Here is a 19,702-nt window from a genome sequence, read left to right on the forward strand (position 1 = left end):
TGAATTGAGACGTCGCTCTTGGCTGGCATACGTTGTCCAGGCCTTGCTGCCGTAGAGCAATTGTGCTATACTTCCCAATATTACAACAGTGCGTACACTTCATAAATAATTAATTGGTTGTGAAGTGCCTTGGGACGTCCTGAGATTGTGAAAGGTGCTATATAACCTTCTGAAGGGCAATTGGGGATGGGCTACTAATGCTGGCCTTACTAGCGGCACTCTCGCTCCATGAAAGAATTTTTTTTAAAAGCTAGTTTTTTCTTTCTAGTCCATTTATACAGGAAAACACAACAGCCAATTTACACACAACAGGGTCCCACAAATGTAAATGACCAGTTAGTCTGGTAGTATTGGTTGACCGATTAAATATTGCCCAACACACTGGGAGAAGTCCCTTGCTGCTCTTTGATAGAGTCATGGAATATTTTACGCATCAAGTTGCACAGGCAGACAGGGTCTTGGTTTAATGTCTCTAAGATGGTGCCTCTGACAATGCATCAGGGCTTCAATACAACATTGAAATGTCAGCCTAAATTATGTGCACAAGTTCTCAAATAGACCTTGAACCCACTAAGACAGGTAATATTTAAATAATGTCAGTTTTGTACAAGAGCTGCAAAATAATAAAATGGTACTTATTCTGTGCTGTTGGAAGTACTAATGTGATGTGCCACTGTCCATTTCCAATCATCAACTTTAGATGAAATACACAATCATCATTTGAAATGCTAGTTTCTTTGTTAAAAATAAAGTCTGCCTCTAGGGAGTAAGGATATTGAAGATAGGAACTAAGAGGTACAGTAATGATAGTGAGCTGCCCTTATAGCAGATCTGGTTTATCCAGACATTTGGATAAACTGGACAAGCCGATGAACGTCTGAAAGCAATACATTAAAGTAGCGGTGTCTGTTTCTGGAGACAGCTTTCAATTTGGACATTGCAGTGAAAACAGACTTCCTCAGTATATCTCCTGTGTTTTAGCTCTGTAAATATAGTCTTGGCTTAACCACTTGTTGCACTCAAAAGGAGAAAATAGTGAACCAGTTCCAGTTAACTACCATTCACATATACGCGTACAATATATATGCATACTTTTTTATGAACCTGTTTTTGACAGTGCCAAGCATTAGCACTAAAAGTACCTTTGGCATCCATGACTGATCCATTGGGTCAATGATCAACACTGAAATTCCCAGGAGCTGCTAGAGTGGAGGTTGGGCTTGCCTGGCCCCAGGTAATCAAGATGGGGCAGGCTGTCTGCAGCAGACAAACTACGATAGAAGAAATGTTACATACAGCAGGAATTAAACACAACAAGAATGTCATTGATTTTTATTTTATTTAACTATATTTCAAGGAACAATATTGCAGTCCGTTTGGACTTGTGCTAATCATTTGTAAGGGAGAACTCTCCAGTTTACTGGTGGATTACTTGTGCCAGCTGTTAATGCAGTGGTTGCATCATGACTTGCTATGATTGCGAATGTGAACATCTTTCATTGCTTTCCCACTGTCTGAACTATGTTTTTCCATTTACAACCACTTCTCCCAAAACTCTTCGATACCTTGGGAAACACTCCCAACTGCATTGTGATAATACAACAAGAAAAGCAAAGTAAGTTCAGTCTTGCAACATTTCATTTTCGACAGTTGACACAGGCTCAGTTTTGCAACTTGAAACACCTCTGTCTTGCTGCATTTAGTGTACAGCACCCAGTCTTGTAATGGAGAAAGATGGCCTGGGATTGAAGGAACCACCATCATGCTGAAAGAGTACCTATCTCTCCATTAGAAACATAATGGGCCTAGAATTGGGCTACAAAGATGCATTGACAGTGGACTATTATACTTCCTACTGCAGCACTGAATACAGTAATGCCCATAGCCAGCTCTAACATACGCTACATATGAACAAATTTGTGCTGGATCCAACCCCAATTTGAAACATGAGAAAAGGATTGTATTCTTTTAGCTGTCATGTACCATTCCTCACACAGCCCTTAACCTAGCATGCCCCATAAAGATTAAATATACATTGTTCTTTTTGACGCTGCAAGCTGCTTTTACTTGTTGGATAAAAAGAAAGAAAAAGGAAAGACTTGCATTTATATAGTGCTTTTCACGACCACTTTTCAAAGCGCTTTACAGCCAATTAAGTACTTTTGAAGTGTCGTCACTGTTGTAATAAAGGATAGCCTGTCTCAATTTTATTACAAGTTTGTCCTACTTGATCACAAGTTCCTTGCCTAGATCAGAGTGTCACCAATATTATACACAAAAACATAATGATTTCTCAGGCTCTTTCTGAAACTGGTCTCTTAACAGTACAGTGCTATGCTAATGCTTCTAATTGCGTATTTACAGGAACATAAGTGTAGGATACTGAAAAGTCCAAAAATACTTCCACTAGATGAGAACTAACACTTGCTTTTAAGTGCTATTTTAAAAATAATGGTGGATTGGAAAATTTGAGGCTAGTGATTCAGACAGGGTCAGCAGTGAAAAGCAAAAGTCTTAAAGGTAAGATGAATTAGTGGTCATCTTGTCTGCATGTTCTATTAATCTATTTTGTTCTCTCCCATATCAATTATGGTATCAAGAATTGAAGGTCCTTATATATTCTACCCGAGGACTAGTAAAGACAGTCTAGTGCCCAACAAATGGTCACAGCTCTAAAACAGCATTTGCTACTTATTGGCTTATAGAAGTCCAGTGTGAAACATTCCCTGTTGGGGGACTAGCCCAAAAGAGGACTCACCAAGGAGTCTGTTCAGTGCTGTGATCCATTTATATTTGGTTCAGCATTGGCTGAATATCTGAAATCAGAACAAGATGCATATCCCAGCTCCAACTACAAGTGGTCAAGTTTGGATCAATGAAAATACTTTTGTCACTATGTTAGAAGGTCGTGGGTTCAAGTCCCACTGCAGAAGTTGAATAATATTCTTGGCTGACACGACAGTACAATACCGAGGAGCGCTGCATTGTCGATGTGCTATCTTTTAAATGAGACATGAAATTGATGCCCTATCTTGTATCTGTATGCTTCCTGTCAACCTTCTCCATCATAAATTCCTATGCCTATATTTATAATGGAAAGCTTGCTACATTTTAATTGCACCTTCTCATCCTCATTAGGATCAAATCATATATTGAAAATTGAATGGGAGTTGGATGATAACCATGTAACTGTTTTTGGGGGGGGTGGTGTGTGGCTGTAGTGCGCAGGGGGATGTTGAGGGGAAACTCTACAGTTGGTAGCACATGGGTAATATTGTAGGGCAGAAAGTAGTGTGAGGGAAGGAGTGAAAGGAGGACCGATGTGAAGGAGGGCAGAGAGGAAGGCGGAAAGGTGTAAAGGAAGGCAGAGAGAAAGGACAGAAGGAGGGTAGAGAGGGGAGGGAGGCAGTTGATTAGCTCAATAGTGGTCGAGTGGACAGCACAACAGGCCAATAATTTGCAGGGGGTGGGGGAGCAGCAGTCGAGAATGCTTTTAACTAAAGCAATGTGGATGGCATTTGGGATTTATAAGTGACTGAGTATTCCTTGGATTTATGGTGGACAATAACCGAAGGAGGCTTAACTAGTAAATTAGCATTGGTAATGGTATGGGGTTCAGTTCTTAAATTACTTTTCTTCAATTCGTCAAACCTATTCCATTAGTGCTACCTTATTATTTTCTGCAAAAATCTACAGTCTTCGTGCCAGGTTTCATTTTAAAAATTCATGCTCCTCTAAAGTAATTTCAGTTTGCAGGAGGCTTCATCTCATCAAAGGATTTCAATCTTTTGCTGCAGATTGGACTGTCTCACCTCTTGCTGGGCTGTGGTAAAATGTGACTGAGGTGTGACTATTCATACAATTAAAAAATTAGCAAACTAGTAGGTTAAGCAAGAGGTCATTAATATGCTTGGTTTGTTTCCATTCTAGACGTGCAGTGGTGATTGTTGACTTGAAAGTTGTCAAACCAGCCGATCAGGTGAATGGGAAGATTGGTAATCCAGTGCCAATCAATGAAGGCATGTGTCATCTCTTGGAATTTTTTTCACAGTTTAATTTGTGTTATGTGTGTGTATAGAACATAGAACACTACAGCACAGTACAGGCCCTTCGGCCCACGATGTTGTGACGAACCTTTAACCTACTCTAAGATCAAACTAACTACCTACCCTTCATTCTACTATCATCCATGTACCTATCCAAGAGTTGCTTAAATGTCCCTAATGTATCTGCTTCTACTACCACCGCTGGCAGCGCATTCCACGCACCCACCACTCTCTGTGTAAAGAACCTACCTCTGACATCTCCCCGAAACCTTCCTCCAATCACCTTAAAATTATGCCCCCTGGTGATGGCCCTTTCCGCCCTGGGAAAAGGTCTTTGGCTATCCACTCTATCTATGCCTCTCATCATCTTGTACCCCTCTATCAAGTCACCTCTCATCCTTCTTCGCTCCAATGAGAAAAGCCCTAGCTCCCTCAATCTTTCTTCGTAGGACATGCCCTCCAGTCCAGGCAGCATCCTGGTAAATCTCCTCTGCACCCTCTCTAAAGCTTCCACATCCTTCCTATAATGAGGCGACCAGAACTGAACACAATATTGCAAGTGTGGTCGAACCAGGGCTTTATAGAGCTGCAGCATAACCTCGCGGCTCTTAAACTCAATCCCCCTGTTAATGAAAGCCAACACACCATACGCTTTCTTAACAACCCTATCAACTTGGGTGGCAACTTTGAGCGATCTATGGACATTGACCCCAAGATCCCTCTGTTCCTCCACACTACCAAGAATCCTGTCTTTAAGCTTGTATTCCGCATTCAAATTCGACCTTCCAAAATGAATCACTTCACACTTTTCCAGGTTGAACTCCATCTGCCACTTCTCAGCCCAGCTCTGCATCCTGTCAATATCCCGTTGCAACCTACAACAGCCTTCCACACTATCCTCAACTCCAGCAACCTTCGTGTCATCGGCAAACTTGCTAACCCAGCCTTCCACTTCCTCATCCAAGTCATTTGTAAAAATCACAAAGAGCAGAGGTCCCAGAACAGATCCTTGTGGAACACCACTGGTCACTGAGCTCCATGCTGAATACTTTCCATCTACTATCACCCTCTGACTTCTATGGGCCAGCCTATTTTGTATCCAGACAGCCAACTTTCCCTGTATCCCATGCCTCCTTACTTTCTGAATGAGCCTACCATGGGGAACCTTATCAAACGCCTTGCTAAAATCCATATACACCACATCCACTGCTCTTCCTTCATCAATGTGTTTTGTCACATCCTAAAAGAGTTCAATAAGTATTCATTTAGGACCTCCCCTACCTCCTCTGACTCCAGGCACAAGTTCCCTCCACTATCCCTGATCGGCCCTACTCTCACTCTGGCCATCCTCTTGTTCCTCACATAAGTGTAGAACGCCTTGGGATTTTCCTTAATCCTACCCGCCAAGATGTTTTCATGTCCCCTTCTAGCTCTCCTAAGTCCATTCTTCAGTTCCTTCCTGGCTACCTTGTAACCATCTAGAGCCCTGTCTGATCCTTGCTTCCTCAACCTTAAGTAAGCTTCCTCCTTCCTCTTGACTAGCTGTTCCACATCTCCTATCCAGCAGTCGCAGCAAGTGCTCCCTAAACAACCTCCACATTTCTGTCGTGCATTTCCCCGAGAACACCTGTTCCCAATTTATGCCCTCCAGTTCCTGCCTAATAGCATTGTAATTCCCCCTCCCCCAATTAAATATTTTCCCATCCCGTCTGCTCCTGTCCCTCTCCATGACTATAGTAAAGGTTGGGGAGTTGTGATCACTGTCACCGAAATGCTCTCACACCGAGAGATCTGCCACCTGGCCTGGTTCGTTGCCAAGCACCAAGTCCAACATAGTCTCCCCCCTAGTCGGCCTATCTACATATCGAGTCAGTAAACCTTCCTGGACACACCTGACAAAAACTGCTCCATCCAAACTATTTGCACTAAGGAGGTTCCAATCAATATTAGGGAAGTTGAAGTCACCCATGACAACAACCCTGTTACTTCCACACCTTTCCAAAATCTGCCTCCCAATCTGTTCCTCCATGTCTCTGTTGCTATTGGGGGGTCTATAGAAAACTCCCAACAAAGTGACTGCTCCTTTCCTGTTTCTGACTTCCACCCATAATGACTCAGTAGACAAACCCTCCTCGACGACCTCCCTTTCTGCAGCTGTGATACTATCCCTGATTTACAATGCCACTCCCCCACCTCTTTTACCTCCCTCCCTATTCCTTTTGAAACTTCTAAACCCCGGAACATCCAACATCCATTCCTGACCCTGTGATATCCATGTCTCCGTAATGGCCACAACATCGTAGCTCCAAGTACTGATCCATGCTCTAAGTTCATCACCCTTATTCCTGACACTTCTTGCGTTAAAATAGACACACCAACCCATCATACTGGCTGCAACTTTGCCCTGTCAACTGTCTAACCTTCCTCACACTCTCTGCACTCGGTATCTGCCTGTTCAACAGCTACCCCATCCACTGATCCGTGGCTCCGGCTCCCATCCCCCTGCCAAACTAGTTTAAACCCTCCCGAAGAGCTCCAGCAAACCTCCCGCCCAGGATATTGGTGCCCCTTCCAGTTCAGATGCAACCTGTCCTCCTTGTACAGGTCCCACCTTCCCCAGAAGGTATCCAATGATCCACATATCTGAATCCCTCCCTCCTACACCAGTTCTGTAGCCAAGTGTTCAGCTGCACTCGCTCCCTGTTTCTAGCCTCACTAGCACGTGGCACCGGTAACAATCCTGAGATTACTACTCTGCTCGTCTTGCCTTTCAGCTTCCAACCTAACTCCCTATATTCGCTTTTCAGGTCCTCATCCCTTTTCCTAGCTATGTCATTGATACCGATATGTACCATGACCTCTGGCTGCTGCCCCTCCCCATTAAGAATCCTGTGGAGTCGATCCGAGACATCCCTGACCCTGGCACCCGGGAGGCAACATACCGTCCGGGAGTCTCGTTCGCGACCACAGAATCTCCTGTCTGTTCCTCTAACCATTGAATCTCCTATCACTATCGCTCTCCTATTCTCCCCCCTTCCCTTCTGAGCCAGGCTCAGTGCCAGAGACCTGGCCACTGTGGCTTTCCTCTGGTAGGTTCCCCCCCCCCCCGCCAACCATATCCAAAACGGTATACGTATTATTGAGGGGAACGGCCACAGGGGATCCCTGCACTGTGCGCCTATTCCCTTTCCCTCCCCTGACGGTCACCCAGCTACCTTTATCCTGTAACTTAGGTGTCACTACTTCCCTATAACTGCTCGCTATCACCCTCTCAGCATCCTGAATGATCCGAAGTTCATCCAGCTCCAGTTCCCTAACGCGGTTTGCGAGGAGCTGGAGTTGGGTGCACTTCTCACAGGTGAAGTCAACAGGGACACAAGTGGTGACCCTCACCTCCCACATCCTGCAAGAGGAGCATGCAACTGCCCTAGCTTCCATCCCCTCTGCACTAAGTTGACAACAGAGATTTAAAAGAAAGGAAAACCTTACCTTACCAAACCCTCTACACAAGAGTCCTTATTTTTTTGGTTAGAGGGGGAGGATGGGTGGGAAACACTACACGTGTAGTGTTTCGGGTTTAGCCACTGCCCGAATATATAGGGTTACTTACCCAGCAGTCCCCTTGTCCGCCGAAACAAAAGGTAAGTTATTTTAAACTGAAACTCACCTTCCCAGCTGACACCTTGCTCGCACTATCGCTGCTTCAGAAAAAACTGCTGCAAAAAAGCTGAATGCAAAAAAAACAATCATTAAGTTGAGCTTTCATTTTTCTAGTTTTCTCTCTCACTAATAAACTTCCCTGCCTCTCCTGAAAGCACTGACTCCTTACTGGGTATGGTTCTATGAATATATTCTGCTGCTTAACCCAAGTGGCTAGCCCAGACATTTGAGTGTCAGCAGGCTAAAACAATCCAATTTTTTTTGCCCGAAGTCCACACTCGTGTAGTTCATGCAGCATTACTGGACGGTGATTAGAAGTAAAACTTCAACCCTTTTCCCCTCCCCGACTCCAGGGATGCTGATGTCACTTGTAGTATCCCTACATCCATTCGCCAGGAATGACTTTACTTGACGCAGAACCGAGACCAGACTTGAAATCTCCCATGTCTGTAAAGTTCAGCTGTGCATTTAATCAGCTCGGCATTTGGAGGAAGGTATCTGATTGATGCCATGATGAGACTTGTATATGTTTTATCTTTCTTTGCCACTTTCCAGTTAAACAGAGGTAAATCTACAGCTAGTAGTAAAGTGCTTTTTCTTAATGTTTTAGACCCAAAATGGTTGGTCACTGAAAGGCTGAGAATGTTAAGTATTTTCAATCTGAATTGATGTAGATGATCAGTGTTTTTTTTAATTTTCGGGTTACACAGGACAGACACAGCAACCAGCTGCTCTTGCCAACCAGCCAGCAGTCAAACCAGTGCAGAATGGCTATGCATCTGATGCTGCTTCAGGTGAGAAATTGCAGTGTCAAGCCCTCGTACGTGTACATTGGGAGCAGTGGAAGACTTCCTCATTGGTTTCCAAACTTTTTAAAAAATGCTGCCTTATGGCTGCAATGTTAACCTAGTGAAGTCTAGCACTAATAATTGCAAACTCCTCACTTAAAGTATTTTTAAAGAATTGTCTAAAGATAAATTTAAAAGGGCAGGGAATGTGAGTAAGTGAATAGGCTCTGCTGCACAGCAGGGGAGGAAAAGGGGTGGAAGAGCTATAGTGATAGGGGATTCTATCATAAGGGGTGCAGATAGGTGTTTCTGTGGCCGCAAACGAGACTCCAGGATGCTATGTTCCATCCCTGGTACTAGGGTCAAGGATGTCTCGGAGCGGCTGCAGGACATCCTGAAAGGGGAGGGTGAGCAGCCAGAGGTCATGGTCCATATTGGTACTAACAACATAGGCAGGAAGAGAGAAGAGGTCTTGCAAAGTGAATGTAGGGAGTTAGGCAGAAGGTTAAAAAGCAGGACCTCTAGGCTTGTAATCTCAGGATTATTCCCTGTGCCACGTGCTAGTGAGGAAAGGATTAGGAGGATAAGGCAAATGAATGTGTGGCTGAAGAGCTGGTGTAGGTGGGAGGGCTTCAGCTACTTGGATCATTGGGATCTCTTGTGCAGAGGTGACCTGTACATCTGAACTGGAAGGGGACCAATATCCTTGCAGGGAGACTACTTGGGAGGATTTGAACTAGTCTTGCAGGGGGGTGGGACCCAAAGTAGTCTCGCCGATGAGATAGTTGAGGCAAATGTAGAGGTTAAAGCAAGCAAGTCCAGTAGGCAGGCCGGGCAGGGCAGGGAACGTGGAAGGTCTGGTAGACTAAACTGCATTTACTTTAATGCAAGAAGCCTTACAGGGAAGGCAGATGAAAGAGCATGGATCAGTACATGGGATTGTGATTATTATAGCTATTATGGAAACATGGTTGAGGGATGGGCAGGACTGGCAGCTTAGTGTTCCGGGGTACCGATGCTTCCGGCGTGACACAGGTAAGGGAGATGGGGGGAGTTGCACTTTGATTAGGGAGGACATCACGGCATTGCTTAGAGAGGATATCCCGGGGGGAACGTCCAGCGAGGCCATATGGGTAGAACTTAGAAATAAGAAAGGGGTGATCACTTTGATGGGATTATACTATAGACCCCCCCAATAGTCAGAGGGAATTGGAGGAGCATATATGTAGGGAAATCACAGGTGTAGGAATTATAGGCTTGTAATAGTAGGTGATTTTAACTTCCCTAATATTGACTGGGACTGCCTTAGTGCTAAGGGATCAGATGGGGAAGAATTTGTTAAGTGTGTCCAGGATAGTTTTCTGAAGCAGTATGTGGATGGCCCTACTAGAGAAGGGGCTGCACTCGACTTCCTGTTAGGAAATGAGGATGGGCAGGTGGTTGATGTGTCAATGGGAGAGCACTTTGGGACCAGTGACCATAACTCTATTAGCTTCAAGATAGTTATGGAAAAGGATAGGACTGGTCCTCAGGTTGAAGTCCTAAATTGGGGGAAGGCTAATTTCGATGGCATCAGACAGGGACTCTCAAAGGTTGAATGGGAGAGGCTGTTTACAGGTAAAGGGACGTCTGGCAAGTGGGAGGCTTTTAAAAGTGTGATAGGAAGAGTTCAGGGCCGGAATGTACCTGTTAGATGGAAGGGCAAGGCTGGCAAGTTTAGGGAACCTTGGTTGACGAGGGATATTGAGGGTCTGGTCAGGACAAAGAAGGAGGCATATGTCAGGTATAGGCAGCTGGGATCGAGCGAGTCCCTCGAGGAGTATAGGGGATGTAGGACTACACTTAAGAAGGAAATTAGGAGGGCAAAAAGGGGCCATGAGATTTCCCTGGCAGATAAGATAAAGGAGAATCCTAAAAGATTTTATAAGTACATTAAGAGTAAAAGGGTAGCTAGGGAGAGAGTAGGTCCCCTTAAGGATCAGTGTGGTACTCTGTGTGGAACCACGAGAAATGGGCGAGGTCTTAAATCAATACTTTTCGCCTGTTTTTACTGTGGAGAAGGTCATGGAAGCTAGTGAGTTCAAGGGAGGGAACACCGATATCCTTGAGCATATTAACATTACAAAGGAGGAGGTGTTGGAGGTTTTGAAGTGCATTAAGGTGGATAATTCCCCAGGGCCTGACCAGGTGTATCCTCGGATGCTATGGGAAGCAAGGGAGGAGATTGCTGGGGCCCTGGCAGAGATTTTTGTATAATTGTTAGCCACGGGTGAGGTACCGGAAGACTGGAGGATAGCTAATGTGCCTTTATTTAAGAAGGGCAGCAGGGATAAACCAGGGAACTACGGGCCGGTGAGCCTTACATCAGTGGTGGGAAAGTTATTGGTAGGGATTCTGAGAGACAAGATTTATATGCATTTGGAAAGGCAAGGTCTGATTAGGGATAGTCAGCATGGCTTTGTGCGTGGGAAATCGTGCCTCAAGAATTTGATTGAGTTTTTTGAGGAGATTACCAAGAGGATTGACGAGGGCAGGGCGATGGACGTTGTCTACGTAGACTTTAGCAAGGCCTTTGACAAGGCCCCGCATGATAGGCTGGTCCAGAAGGTTCAAACACATGGGATCCAGAGTGAGCTAGCCAATTGGATACAAAATTGGCTTGGTGATAGGAGGCAGAGCGTGGTAGTGGAGGGTTGTTTTTCAGATTGGAGGCTGGTGACCAGTGGTGTGCCGCAGGGATCGGTGCTGGGCCCTCTGTTTGTCACATATATTAATGACTTGGATGTGAATGTAAGGGGCATGATTAGTAAGTTTGCAGATGACACCAAAATTTGTGGTATAGTGAATAGTGAAGAAGGTTGTCTAAGGTTACAACAGGATATAGATCAACTGGGAAAGTGGGAAAGGGATTGGCAAATGGAATTTAACACAGACAAGTGCGAAGTGATGCATTTCGTGAAGTTAAACCAGGGCAGGACATATACAGTGAATGGCAGGGCCCTGGGAGTGTTGTTGAGCAGAGCGACCTTGCCTGGTCTGGAGGGCATTAGCTATGAGGAGAGGTTGGATAAACTCTGATTGTTTTCATTGGAACGACGGAGGTGGAGGGGCGACATGATAGAGGTTTACAAAGTTATAAGCAGCATGGACAGAGTGGATAGTCAGAAGCTTTTTCCCAGGGTGGAAGAGTCCGTTACTAGGGGACATAGGTTTACGGTGAGAGGGGCAAAGTTTAGAGGGAATGTTCGAGGCAAGTTCTTTACACAGAGGGTGGTGAGTGCCTGGAACGTGTTGCTGGGGGAGGTGGTGGAAGCAGGTACCATAGAGACGTTTAAGAGGCATCTTGACAAATACATGAATAGGATGGGAATAGAGGGATACGGACCCCGGAAGTGCAGAAGGTTTTAGTTTAGGCAGGCATCAAGATCTGCGCAGGCTTGGAGGGCCGAATGGCCTGTTCCTGTGCTGTACTGTTCTTTGCTCTTTGTACATAGTTCCCTGAAAGTGGCAACACAGGTAGACAGGGTGGTGAAGAAGGTGTATGGCATGCTTGCCTTCATCGGCCGAGGTACTGAGTGCAAGAGTTGGGACATCATGTTGCAGTTGTACATAATGTTGGTTAGACAGTACTTGGAGTACTGTGTGCAGTTCTGGTCGCCGCACTACAGGAAAGATGTGATTAAGCTAGAGAAGGTGCAGAAAAGATTCACAAGGATGTTGCCTGGTTTGGAGGGCTTGTGTTTCTAAAGAGATTGGATAGGCTGGGTCTGTTTTTCCTGGAGCGCAGGAGGCTGAGAAGGGACATGATAGAGGTATATAAAATTATGAGAGGCATAGATAGGGTAGATAGCGAGAGTCTGTTTCCCATGGTAGGGGTGACTAAAACTAGAAGGCATAGATTTAAAGTGAGAGGGAGGAGGTTTAAAGGGGATCAAAGGGGTAAATTTTTCACACAAAGAATAGTGGGTAACTGGAATGAGCTGCCAGAGGAGGTGGTGGAGGCTGTAACAGTAGCGACACTTAAGAGGCATCTGGACAGGTACTTGAATGAACAAGGCATTGAGGGATATGGAATTAATGCAGGCAGGTGGGATTAGTATAGATGGGCATTATGGTTGGCATGGACACGGTGGGCCGATGGGCCTGTTTCTATGCTGTACGACTCTGACTCTTGGAGAAAGTCAGCATGACTGGCTAAATGGCTGCCTCCTGAGCTGTAAAGTGCTATGATTCTAATTAGTAAATGATAATGAAGAGGTAATCTCAAAAGAGAAGTCTTAATTTGCTCTGATTCATCTAGCTATAGCTATTTTATACACTTAATTTTGTTGAATGTGAGCTTGTAAAATTGACCATAAACACAGTCCAGAGCCTTGTATAAGGATAAACTGTTAAAAGGAAAAAAGCATTGTATTAGTACACACAATATTGTGCTTATAGTCCACAGTGCCCCAGCAAAATGTGACAGCAGGATGTTGAGCAAACCTGGTGGTATCAGAGGACTACCCAGCAGCACTGGAGGATCACAGACCAAAGTAGTGCCCATTGCCTGCCTTAACCCCTACCAGTCCAAGTAAGTGAGCTCAGTCTGTGTTAGTTATGTCTCAAATTGAAAGTGGCTTGGTTAAAATACAGTTAAAGTACAGTTAAAGTACTTGGGCTAGGATTTTGTTCATCTCAGGTTAATTATGTGTACGCATTTTTTTCACAAATTGGATAATCATTAATATCTTGCCTTCTCTTGAAACGCAAACTAGTTGATAGCAATTACGGGTTCGATGATTGAAGGATAAATTCCACTTTTCTGCATTAGAATTGCAACCTATTTAGTTTTGTCATTTTCCACACTTTTTTTGTTGAAACATCTAAGATTTTAATTAACATTTGCTGTTTAGATTGTATGTGGTGCAATGCCATGAATGCGTTGTGAAAATTGCATCTCAAATAAAAGCATAGGGCACAGAAGGAGACTGTTTGTCTCATCAAACCCATTCTTTCAATAGACCAGATATAATTTTTTATTTCATGGATTGTATGCTCCTTATTTAATCTCCTGAGGGATGTGAATAACGGATAAAAAAATTTGAGATCAATATCTGTGGCTAATCCCTAACTCCCAAGGGTAATCTTGAAGAATTATAGGATATCAATATAGCATTACATTATTCAAATTGACAAGTTGCATTTCACATGACATTTCCATGGTCCCCGCAGTACAGAAATACATGGAGTATTTGAGAACCTTTGTCTACACTTGGCCCTATAACCTTCAGGCTATCTTAAGCAAATATTTATCCACTTAAGAATCAAATTAGCGCTAGCTGCTTTTTGCTGGGAGTCCTTTCAATATTTATTAGAGTGGAGGGAGACGTCATGTAATATTTTAGTCTTATGTCCGCTATTTTGTCTTTTTCTTTGGCCTCCTTGTCTCGAGAGGCAATGGGTAAGCGCCTGGAGGTGGTCAGTGGTTTGTGAAGCAGCGCCTGGAGTGGCTATAAAGGCCAATTCTAGAGTGACAGACTCTTCCACAGGTACTGCAGATAAAATTGGTTGTCGGGGCTATTGCACAGTTGGCTCTCCCCTTGCACTTCTGTCTTTTTTCCTGTCAACTGCTAAGTCTCTTCGCCTCGCCACACTTTAGCCCCGCCCTTGTGGCTGCCCGCCAGCTCTGGCGATCACTGGCAACTGACTCCCATGACTTGTGGTCAATGTCACAGGACTTCATGTCGCGTTTGCAGACATCTTTAAAGCGGAGACATGGACGGCCGGTGGGTCTGATACCAGTGAGGAGCTTGCTGTACAATGTGTCCTTGGGGATCCTGCCATCTTCCATGCCACTCACATGGCCAAGCCATCTCTAGTGCCGCTGGCTCAGTAGGATGTATATGTTGGGGATGTTGGCTGCCTCGAGGACTTCTGCGTTGGAGATATGGTCCTGCCACCTGATGCCAAGGATTCTCCAGAGGCAGCGAAGATGGAATGAATTGAGACGTCGCTCTTGGCTGACATACGTTGTCCAGGCCTCGCTGCTCTACAACAGCAAGGCCTCTATTTTGTAGTCTCTGTCTTATCACGTGAGCTGATGTAGAGGACGCAGATTTAAGATTTTAGGCAAGAGATATGGGTTGAGGGGAAATGTGAGGAAGAACTTTTTTACGCAGCGGATGGTAATGACCTGAACTCGCTGCTGATGAGGTTGGTGGAAGTGGAGATGGTCAATGACTTCAAAAGGAAATTGGGCACTTAAGGGAAATAAACTTCCAGGATGACTGGGACAGAGCGGAGGAATGGGACTGACTGGATTTCTCTACTGAGAGAGCTAGCATGGACTCTGAGCTGAATGGCCTCCTTCTGTGCCGTTATGACCTGAAGGAAATGATGTTACACTATAGAAAGTATCACGCTTGATATTTGGACCAAATCCGGCATTCATGTAACCTATGACCTTTTATGAAAGGTCACAGACCTGAAATGTTAACTCTCTTTCTCTCTCTGCAGATGTCAGACCTGCTGAGTATTTCCAGCACTTACTATTTTTATTTCAGATGTCCAGCATCTGCAGTATTTTGCTTTTATTCATATGACCTAGCTACAAATCACAGTTAATTTTTTTTTAAATGGCAGAAGAACCAATTTAGTGCTGAGGTTCTGCTGAACTGGAAAACCTGGCCTCTGCCCAAGGGGGGTGCTGAGGATTTACAAGCTGCTGCTGACTTCAAACATTAACGGTCCAATAAACTTGCCCTCCTGCTGATTTGGGAGGGAAACAGGAGCTGCTGCTGACTTTTGTTTAACTTATTTTTTAAAAAAGCATACAAACTTCTCTCTGCCACTAGCTTCTAATTGACCTTGGGATGTTCCTAATTTGGAGCATTTCTAAACGCGAAGTAATAGAGCAGTTAGAAGATCATTTGTCTGGTCTGCTGTGCGCCAGTGGCCCTTTGTAGCTTTAAGGGAATAGGCCAGGTTAAACGCCTTGGCAACGGACAACTATCCTCAAAGCAGTCACTCTCTATGCCCGTCGGAAAAGGGTTGTCAACCAAACATGTATACTTTGTTATATAATGCATTGTATGGTACATGACACAAAGTTCCTGTCACTTATAAAGTAGTGTAGGCAGCACCATGGGAGATCTGCTAATTTAAATAAATTAACATCTGTATCCCCAGATAGTATAATTACAACTACATCATCTTTACCTGTCATTTTGATGGTCTGAATTGTGCCCCCCTCCAACACTACTCAATATTTCCCCAGTACTGATGAATTATATTTGTCATTCCCATATTATCCTGATTCATAAATTGTCACCCTTTTATGAGCCTCTTCTAATAAGTGTAATTTTTGAGGATACGATGTCCTATCATTGAACTATTAATGTGGTCTTACCAAGAATCAAATGTCTTGATACATTCCAGTCTTGAAAATTTCAATTGACCTGGCATCCACAGCCTTTTGAAGGAGCGAATTCCAGAATTCTGCTATCCTTGGTGTGAAAAAATAATTACTGATTTCACTCCTAAATGTCCAAGCTCAATTTTTTTAAGATTGCGGCCCCTTGCTCTGGATTTCCCATAGGGTAGATACAACACAACTGTCAAATCTTCCTAAAATAAAAGCAAAATACTGCAGATGCTGGAAATCTGAAATAAAAACAAGGAATGCTGGAAATACTCAGCAGGTCTGGCAGCATCTGTGGAGAGTGAAGCAGAGTTAACGTTTCAGGTCAGTGACCCTTACTCTTCATCAGATGAAGGGTCACTGACCTGAAACGTTGACTCTGCTTCACTCTCCATAGACGCTGCCAGACCTGCTGAGTATTTCCAGCATTCCTTGTTTTTATGTCAAATCTTCTGAACGTTTTCCAGACCTCGATGAAATTGCCTCTAAAACGCAAGGTAATGCAAACCAGTTTCTGCAACTGGTCCTCATAATGTAGCCTTTTGAGCCTGGTATCATCTGGTGAGTCTGTACTGTAACCCCTTCAAGGCCAGTACACTTTTGTGCTCAAAAAACTGAAGGCAGTGTACCAGATGTAAAGGCTATGTGTAACTGGAACACAACTTCCTCACTTTTGTACTCCACTTCCCACAGATAGCATTTTTTTTTTAAAAGAGCTATACAGATGAAGACTTTTTTTTCCCCCGTCAGTCACCTTCTGAATCCCATTACTAAGCTAGTCTTCAGTTTAACTAACTGATTTTCTGTTAATTCTATTAGCCTTGGTCTTGCATGTGGATCTTTATCAAATGCCTTTTGGAAATCCATGTCTCAATAGTCATCTGTTAATTTAGTTGCCACCTCAAATAACTTGAGCCATGATTTATTGCTTTGGGAGTAATAAGTTTGGCTATAAATGTGGATAAACATCAGTAACATCTCTCCAAAATGCTTATGAGATTGTCCTAATTGTTTAATTCATCCATTCTGCTTCTAGAGTCTGTCCTTCTTGAAAGTTGCACTATTGCTTTTACTAATGTCACTCCTATGCTGGTAATGGGTCTCTATTTGCGCATTCTGTGCCATGGCTCTTTTCTTAATTCTCTTTTGCAGCCATGTTTGTGATCCCATTGATATCTCTGCCAGTTATATGAACCTTCCTCGCTAGTTTTTTTTTGCTTGATACTTTAATGCATTGTGTGCTGCCCTCCATCACCTTGTATCTATTTCAAGTCATTTGTATTTTTTTCAACCTTTTGAAATTTTCCTCCTGCCATGTGGATAGCAATAGGCATTTGTTAAAGAAGGAACTTGCATTCTGATCGTGCCTTTCACGATTCCAGGATGCCCCAAAACACTTTACAGCTGATTAACACTTTTTTGAAGCCTAGCCACTGTTGTAGGAAATGTCACAGCCAATTTGCACATTCTGTTACGACCGACCGCTCAAATCAAAGCCCCCTTTCAAAATATATGGTTCTGATTGTGATGGGAGAAATGCACTGTTGATTCAGTCCCGTCCCTCCACAGATCACCTAACATATTTTACATTTTCCACATTAACGAAAGACCCAGCCAAATTGTACCATCTATTAACCCCCGAATGAGGCTAACCAAACCAGGTGTCTTTAGATCAACAAATTAACTGCTTAATTCGAAAAACTAAATTCTTAAACACTACTAAGATGTAAACAACATTTAAAAGTCCTTACATATCTACACTGCTGCCGAAGTGAAATCTTCCAATGTGGAACAGTCCAAGGTTGCTTGAAGTCCTCATAGCCAACTGATGGGGAGAAAAAGGGTTCTTCAGTAGAGTAGTCTGTAGTCTAATTCAGCAGTTGAATTGATGCTCTTCTTTTCCAGTGATGAATTTCAATAATTACAGTTCAGAATTTGGTTATTTTCTTTTAAGAAATTAATCTGCTTGACATCAGAATTCTGAGAGTATAATAAATAGGGTTCAGGTAAACAGAGAGAGCTCTCATTTCCTTCGGTATATGCTGGTCCAGTTGTCTGTCTGTCTCTGTTAACTGTGTCTCAAACGCCAGGTTTTCAACTAGTTTCAAATGTCAGTCGGCAACAATGTATCTTGTGTCTTTGGTCCTGAGTGGTTGTATCCTATGGCAACCAGAAGGCATTCTTTGAATCACAGTCCCTGAGTGGCTGTTATCCCATGGCAACGAGAATGCATTCTTTGACTCAGTCTCTGGAACTTGTTGCTTTAAAGCAGTTCTGCTCCTTTTCCAGCCTTAAAGGCACAGTGCATTATTCCCAGAAAAAAATAACTGCAGGATCATAATAAGTCTCACAAACAATAATAAGATAATATCAGACTATATGTTTCTATTAAGTAATGGTGGTTAAAGGGGAAATATTGGACAAGACACTGGGGAGAATTTCTCTGCTGTTTGAAATAGTGCAGTGGGATCTTTTACCTCCATGGGTACAAATGGAACCTCCGATTAATGTCATCTAAAAGAGGGCAACTCTGCCGGTGCAGCTTGGTGTTACAACACTGGAATGTCAGCCTAAATTTTGTGCTCAACTGTCTGGAGTGGAACTTGAACTACAATTTTCTAACTTAAATGCAAGAATACTACCACTGAGCCACGGCTGGCATGCACCAAAAGATTAGCTCTGTCACCATCCAAATCTTATTTTTAAATGAATTGTTGATTTATGGTTTTGTGCTTCCTGTGTTAGCAGTTTAGCTCCTCATACTGTCTGCATAGTATTCTTCTCTTAAATGTTCCTTCTATCCACTGTTCTATTCAAATGTGGCATTAACAACAAGAGGTGTTTATATAGTGCCTTTAATGTAGTAAAAACATAGATGATTCACAGGAGCTTAATCAGACACAGCCAAGGAAGGGGATATTGGGGCAGGTGACCAAACGTTTGGTCAGAGGTAGGTTTTAACCAGATTCTTAAAGGAACAGAGTGTTTTTTTTTTTGGAGGGAATTCCAGAGCTTGGGGCTTAGACAGCTGAAGACATAGTCGTCAGAAGGAGGCTTAAGAGGCCAGAGTTGGAGGAATGTTTGTCTACTGAGTCATTATGGGTGGAAGTCAGAAACAGGAAAGGAGCAGTCACTTTGTTGGGAGTTTTCTATAGACCCCCTAATAGCAACAGAGACATGAAGGAACAGATTGGGAGGCAGATTTTGGAAAGGTGTGGAAGTAACAGGGTTGTTGTCATGGGTGACTTCAACTTCCCTAATATTGATTGGAACCTCCTTAGTGCAAATAGTTTGGATGGAGCCGTTTTTGTCAGGTGTGTCCAGGAAGGTTTACTGACTCGATATGTAGATAGGCCGACTAGGGGGGAGACTATGTTGGACTTGGTGCTTGGCAACGAACCAGGCCAGGTGGCAGATCTCTCGGTGTGAGAGCATTTCAGTGATAGTGATCACAACTCCCTGACCTTTACTATAGTCATGGAGAGAGACAGGAGCAGACTGGATGGGAAAATATTTAATTGGGGGAGGGGGAATTACAATGCTATTAGGCAGGAACTGGAGGGCATAAATTGGGAACAGATGTTCTCAGGGAAATGCACGACAGAAATGTGGAGGTTGTTTAGGGAGCACTTGCTGCGACTGCTGGATAGGTATGTCCCGATGAGGCAAGGAAGGGATGGTAGGGTGAAGGAACCTTGGATGACAAGAGATGTGGAACAGCCAGTCAAGAGGAAGAAGGAAGCTTAAGGTTGAGGAAGCAAGGATCAGACAGGGCTGTAGATGGTTACAAGGTAGCCAGGAAGGAA

General features: G+C 43.7%; 1 protein-coding gene across 1 annotated transcript in view; it reads left to right on the forward strand.

The window, feature by feature from the left end:
• The window catches only part of rpa1 (replication protein A1), a 67,159-nt gene that overhangs the window by 19,159 nt on the left and 28,298 nt on the right, over nt 1–19,702 (forward strand). The window contains exons 5-7 of the mRNA XM_068010671.1: nt 3,931–4,019; nt 8,417–8,500; nt 12,935–13,067. Coding sequence (XP_067866772.1) covers nt 3,931–4,019; nt 8,417–8,500; nt 12,935–13,067 — 306 coding nt within the window. The remainder of the gene's footprint in view (nt 1–3,930; nt 4,020–8,416; nt 8,501–12,934; nt 13,068–19,702) is intronic.

Source organism: Heterodontus francisci, chromosome 30 (genome assembly GCF_036365525.1).
Source record: "Heterodontus francisci isolate sHetFra1 chromosome 30, sHetFra1.hap1, whole genome shotgun sequence".
Lineage (NCBI taxonomy): Eukaryota > Metazoa > Chordata > Chondrichthyes > Heterodontiformes > Heterodontidae > Heterodontus > Heterodontus francisci.